This window comes from Neolamprologus brichardi, chromosome 6 (genome assembly GCF_056152115.1).
Source record: "Neolamprologus brichardi isolate AB-2024 chromosome 6, ASM5615211v1, whole genome shotgun sequence".
NCBI lineage: Eukaryota > Metazoa > Chordata > Actinopteri > Cichliformes > Cichlidae > Neolamprologus > Neolamprologus brichardi.
The window spans coordinates 25,458,214-25,465,136 of NC_142109.1; the positions used below are offsets into that span (position 1 = coordinate 25,458,214).

General features: G+C 48.8%; 1 protein-coding gene across 1 annotated transcript; it reads right to left on the reverse strand.

Annotated features, from left to right (window-relative positions):
• Window positions 1-251: 251 nt before the first annotated feature.
• On the reverse strand, window positions 252-5,047 carry LOC148102560 (uncharacterized). Its single transcript, XM_087842422.1, has 4 exons — window positions 4,637-5,047; window positions 3,791-4,447; window positions 2,588-3,502; window positions 252-314 (listed from the first exon to the last, which is right to left on the reverse strand). Exons 1-4 carry the CDS (start codon window positions 5,045-5,047, stop codon window positions 252-254), a joined length of 2,046 nt encoding a protein of 681 aa, XP_087698548.1.
• Between the last annotated feature and the right edge of the window lie 1,876 nt (window positions 5,048-6,923).

A 6,923-nucleotide genomic window follows, 5' to 3' on the forward strand; every position in this document is an offset into this window, starting at 1 on the left:
ACTTCTTTGTTGAAGTTTCTCTCACTATAAATGAAATCATCGGCTAGATGGAGGTGACAAAACCACAAAATAGACATGATCCTGTCTGTGCGCTTGTTTGTGCCTGTGTTAACAAAGCAACAATGACCAAAACTAATCATTTGTGTCATGTGTGCATTCAAGTATTTTATTGGGGCAATATCATTTTTCAAGGGCATTTGTCCTTTGTATTGTTGTCAATTATTATGCAAAGACCCAATTCAAAATAGTCTCTAGGTCTTGGTTATTTTGGGTTCATCTGTCAATGAGGAAACCAGAAACCGATGGCTTTGAAGCTGCAAACAGAGGAAAATAAATTACTGCAATTTCTGTGTCAGTGATGCCACCAAAAAGGTTACAAATGGTTACAAACAATATATACACATCATTGAAATAATATTAGCATTTCATTTTTAAACATCATCCTTATGGATACTGTGTTGTCATGACACCCGTAGTGTGCAAGATATAATCCTTTATATATGAATTCGCAGTTTCATGTTTCAGGAAAGAGCACACAGACAAAAACCCTGAGGAAATCGGTTGTTGTTATATAGTCATGTTTTGTTCTGAAAATTTGGCTGCTGTCTACACCTCTGTGCACTCACATATACTTTGAGAAGAGGTTTAATAAAACCTCCCTGTCAATCTTTCACATTTGAGGCTTAAGAGTTGTCACACTAAAAGGAGGAAATCACCATGCTTTGATAGGCTCTGCACACTGAACAGAAATCTGAACACAGCATGCTTGGACATGTGTGTGCTTATGTGTTTGTGCTTTCAGTGCATCGTAATGTCAGGTTCCACGGCCAATAAGGCTAACTGATATCAACCGTTAAGTAGCAGAGGGGATTGGTAATCAGTTTCAACTGCTTTGGTGTTAATGAAATTAGCAACATGAGCACTAGAGGGGAAACAGTGAGACAACTGGCAAAACGAAATGGTTTTATAGGCTGGTGGGTCCTACAGATAAGAGCAGGTTCATCTCAGTATAGTGACAAATATGAAAGGGTCTGGAGAAACCTTGGATAACACTATTGTAACTGTTACAGCATTACAGGTTTGGGGAGGTATATCCAGGGAGGGACTATCACTGGGCTAAACAATGACACCTTGATTGCCATTAGGTATTGGGATGAAATCCTTGGACCCACTCTCAGACTCTACCTGTTGAGGTGGATCCTGGGTTCCTCCTGGTGCACGAGAATGTCCAGCCTCATATGACGAGAGTATGCAGGCAGTTCCTAGAAGATCAGTGACTTGCCTCAATGGTCGCCTGACCTAAATCCAACTCCTCTGGGATATTATGTTTCAGTTCAATGACATGTCACACTGTTCAGTAGCTCAGTGATGGTCTGGTCCAGATCTGGAAAGAGATCCCCCAGGATGCCATCCTTTATCTCATTAGGAGCTTGTCCCAACATTTTCAGGCAGCAATACAAGCACATTGGGGGCACACAAATTACTGAGTAACATTTTGAGTCGCTGCATATTTTTATAACTGTTTGGACAAAAGTGGGGAAGTTATTATGTATTAAAATAAAGCACACCCACACGTATCTAAACATTTTCTAAAGTGGACTGTAAAATTCATTTCAGAAGATTAGTTTTGGGCAGTCAGTCTTTTCTTATTAAGCAGCACAGAGCAAAGATAGTAAACCCTGCAGGACTCACTACAGTCCTATAAAAAACTACAATAGATGATTCAATAGCTTGGGGAACAATGTTTCCCATATGGAAAATATATATATAAATCTTATAAAGTTTGTATCTGTCTTGTGTGAAACTTGTATGAAAAGCATACAAGAGTGAAAACACATATAAGATCCCTTGAAAAATTATATAATGAAACTTGTCACGGCTGGCGGGGTGAGCCGTGTGGTGTGGAGGAAACGGAGGACCCAAAATGCAGACAGCCGATATGATGATAAGAGTGAGGGTTTAATTTACAGTGTACAAATAACAGAACTGAGGGCAGGACAGAACATAAACCTAAACTGGGTGAGCTAAATAACAAACCGGATCATACAAATGGGGTGGGAGGCAGAGAGACACAGACGAGGAACAGACACCATGAAACACAGACGAGCCGACAACGAACACAGACCGACACCCACTATATATACACACACACACACACAGGGTAATCGGGTAATGGCAGACAGGCGGGGACACAGCTGGAACTAATGGACATAACGAGACACAACCCTACAAAGTAAAACAGGAAACACACAGACTGTTTTACATAACAACACGGGGACATGAACAGAGCACCGAGGGAGACGCAGGTAGGGAAAATAAACACAACCAAACCCCAACCACCAATACAAAACAGAATAAACTAGAAAATACTAATAACAAACTCAAAGCGCTGGGTCACCGACCCAGGACCATGACAGTACCCCCCCTCCAAGGGCTGGCTCCAGACAGCCCAAAAAAAAAACAAACAAAAAAAAAAAAACAGACGACCAACCCAGGGCGGGCGGCGGGGGGTCCAGGACGGAGGGACCACAACCAAACAAAAACAAGCTCCAGCGAACCAAGGGAATCGCCCAAAACAAAAACACACATGCTGGAGTCCAAGAACAAAACACAGTTCAGGAGGCCGGCCCGGAGGCTGACAACTCAGAAGTCCAGGACAATGCATCTTCTGAGGCCGGCTACGTTGGCGACACAGATCCAAAAGCCGACCGCGCGGAAGGCAGCGGCGGCGAAGTGGAAACAGTTCAGGGGGCCGACCGTGCACACGGCAGCGACGGCGACACAGGTCCGGAGGCCGGCCGCGCGGAAGGTAGCAACGGCGATGGGGAAACAGGTCAGGCGGCCGACCGTGCGGAAGGCAGTGGCGAGAAAACAGTTCCGGAGGCCGGCCGCGGCGGCGAAGATGCCCAACATGCGGCCCGGCAGACGACCGACGATGTTGAGGCGGCGGTTGGGAACCTGAAGGCTGCGTGGCCCCCGCAGCACCAGGCGAGGCGGAAGCTGAGGCTGGACCAGGCGAGGCGGAAGCTGAGGCTGGACCAGGCGAGGCGGAAGCTGAGGCTGGACCAGGCGAGGCGGAAGCTGAGGCTGGACCAGGCGAGGCGGAAGCTGAGGCTGGACCAGGCGAGGCGGAAGCTGAGGCTGGACCAGGCGAGGCGGAAGCTGAGGCTGGACCAGGCGAGGCGGAAGCAGAGGCTGGACCAGGCGAGGCGGAAGCAGAGGCTGGACCAGGCGAGGCGGAAGCAGAGGCTGGACCAGGCGAGGCGGAAGCAGAGGCTGGACCAGGCGAGGCGGATGCAGAGGCTGGACCAGGCGAGGCGGATGCAGAGGCTGGACCAGGCGACGATGAAGCCGAGGCTGGACCAGGCGACGATGAAGCCGGAGCTGGACCAGGCGACGGCGTGGGTGAAGCTGAGGCTGCAGCTGGCGAGGATGAATCCGCTGCTGCTGCCGGCGGTGTGGATGAAGCGGCAGCCGGCGAGGATGATGAGGCTGCAGCTGGCGGCTGGACGGGCTCCTCGGGCCCTCCAGCTGACGAGTCTTGGGGCTGGACGGGCTCCTCGGGCCCTCCAGCGGACGAGTCTTGGGGCTGGACGGGCTCCTCGGGCCCTCCAGCGGACGAGTCTTGGGGCTGGACGGGCTCCTCGGGCCCTCCAGCGGACGAGTCTTGGGGCTGGACGGGCTCCTCGGGCCCTCCAGCGGACGAGTCTTGCGGCTGGACGGGCTCCTCGGGCCCTCCAGCGGACGAGTCTTGCGGCTGGACGGGCTCCTCGGGCCCTCCAGCGGACGAGACAGGAGGCTGGACGGGCTCCTCGGGCCCTCCAGCGGACGAGACAGGAGGCTGGACGGGCTCCTCGGGCCCTCCAGCGAGAACAGTCTCAGGACCAGCGGGCACAGGGGCCCCTGGCAGGCACAGAACAGAACCAGCAGGCGCGGGGACCTCTGGCGGACGCAGATCAGAACCAGCAGGCGCACGGGCCTCTGGCAGGAACAGATCAGAACCAGCAGGCACGGTGGCCTCTGGCAGGAACAAATCAGAACCAGCAGGCGCACGGGCCTCTGGCAAACACAAGGCTGACTGCAGCTGCACAGAGCATTGACTCAGCTCAGGCAGCGACAGCCGGGTGCAGTCCTCAGCTGGCGTCTTTACCTCCAGGGGTCCAGAGTCTGCTGGGGGCTGAAACCCAGCCTCTGGGGAGGCCCTGGAGTGCGTCTCAGTCTCAGAACTGGCCAGCTCTTGAGGGACGTTTTTGTAGTCATTAGGTTTGTCTCTCTGCTTGGGATAAGAAGTTGTTGAACTGTCCTTTATGGGTTGAACTGTTATGGCTTGCTGTACCAGAGGAGATGGTGAAGATGATGGCTGAATTGGTGGCTGAGCTGATGAGTCTTCTACCAACTGAGCTATTGACCGGGCTATGGACTGCAACGTAGTTTGTAGTCGGTCTGGCTGTGGTAATGACTGGGCTATGGGTCATGAGGCTGAATGTGACGGGGGTGACGACTGAGCGGCTAACTGAGCTAGTGGTTGCTGGGCAGCTAACCGAGCTACCGGCTGGGCAGCTGGCTCAAAAAACACAGCCCCGGTACAAACAGTCACAGGTTCAGGCGAAACAGAAAGAGTGCCTTTTCCACTCACCACAGCCGGCAACTCAGAACTCTCGGGGCCCGGCTGTGGCGATGGGCGTCGGCGGCGTGAACGTCGCTTCTTTCTTGAGGATAGCTCCGACCGGCCGGGTAATTCCACATCCGGCGGGCCGGGCCGCAGATTCCCCGGCGGGCAGTGCAACACATTCACCGCCGGGCTGGGTCGGGAAGCGGTAGCAGCTGGAGGGTGAAGGTGAAGTTCGTGCAGAATGAAGTCCTGTGCGAGCGGGTGAAGAGAATCCAGTAGCCAGGGGTGAGCAGAAATAAGCTGCTGTAGCCTGGCTTCTACAGCGCGGTGAAATTCCTCCCCCTCATGCTCAAGCCATAGGTTAACTAACCTCGAAACGGAGTCAATCAATCCCTCCCGAAACTCCTGGGAAGGTGCGGATGCTGCTGGGTCCATGTTTGGTCGGCTCGTACTGTCACGGCTGGCGGGGTGAGCCGTGTGGTGTGGAGGAAAAGGAGGACCCAAAATGCAGACAGCCGATATGATGATAAGAGTGAGGGTTTAATTTACAGTGTACAAATAACAGAACTGAGGGCAGGACAGAACATAAACCTAAACTGGGTGAGCTAAATAACAAACCGGATCATACAAATGGGGTGGGAGGCAGAGAGACACAGACGAGGAACAGACACCATGAAACACAGACGAGCCGACAACGAACACAGACCGACACCCACTATATATACACACACACACAGGGTAATCGGGTAATGGCAGACAGGCGGGGACACAGCTGGAACTAATGGACATAACGAGACACAACCCTACAAAGTAAAACAGGAAACACACAGACTGTTTTACATAACAACACGGGGACATGAACAGAGCACCGAGGGAGACGCAGGTAGGGAAAATAAACACAACCAAACCCCAACCACCAATACAAAACAGAATAAACTAGAAAATACTAATAACAAACTCAAAGCGCTGGGTCACCGACCCAGGACCATGACAAAACTTGTATGTTTTGGATACTTACTAAAACAATATATGAGTGTAATGAGAAAGTGGCCACTTTCATGAGTAAATCATATCAAGTTTTTACTATTTCTTTTCCATATGGGTTAGTAATAAGCAATAGCTTGAAGTATTCATTTTCATTACTTTATCAGTCTTTCACATAATTCAAGAAGAATTTAAGCCCACCTTTTAAAAAAAAAAAAAAAAAAAAAATCAGTTCATTGAGGTTTTCAGACATACACAGTTTCTTAAGGTGCCAAAACAATATTTCACTCGTGTTGAAATCTGGACTTTGAGTGGACCAACATTGCAGTTTCTTTGAGCACTGCAGGTTCTGGCCTGTGAGTGAGTTTGGTGATGCATTTATTCCTTTTCGCATTGTGTTAACACAACCGAATCCTCCAAACCATCAAATTACGAAAATTCTGCTTCTATAGAGGTGATCACACTTGCTGATGATGATTTAATCAATTGCATTTGATTAGCAGCACCTTGCAACTTACTCTCTTAATTACTGGCAGGGTGTGTGTAATTTTGTACATGATTGAACAGAGTCCTGTGAAAATGTCTTTTTTCTTTTTTATTAGATACTTGTAGATTCCTTTTTTAAACCTGCCAGCGTCCATGAATGAAAAAAGTAAGTGCTCATGTTAATTAATGTGTATTGGTCTCCTTTTTAAAAAAAAAATTCATAATAACATTAAATACCAAAAAATACCACGACTTCCACATGACTAAAAAATATAAACTTTTGTTTGTGCTTGTTTGATATTTTTCTTTCTAACAAACAGTTTCTTGGCAATAATTCTTATACCGCTGGGAAAAGCCTTTTTTTATTTCCCCTTTAATTTTGCCACATTTGTAAAGAAAATGCTGGGTTGAGCAGCAGAGTTGAGTATGTGGGTTGCACTCATGTAAAACTTACCAAATCTTATCTGCCAATACCAAACAGCTTATTCTGCTACTGACACTTGTTTTGAGCTTCTGGTACCCTAACAGCTGACAATCAGGTCGCTTGGCCAGAGTCCAGATTCTGCCTACAGCAGTTGGATCATACGGTCAAAGTGTGTAGACTACACAGAAAATGCTATTATGATTGGGCCACATCTCTCTCAACGGAAAAACCAGACTTGTCATAATCCAGAGGAAATCTCAATGCTGGGAGATATCAAATAGAGCATGAGGAGGTGGTGCCAGGCTCTTGTGACTGTATATGTTTTTTCCACATCCTACTGTTTGTTAAAAAAAAATATTATTAAATTGGCAATATGTCTTGTTTCTTCAGAATTCAATCATCCAATCCAATAAATGA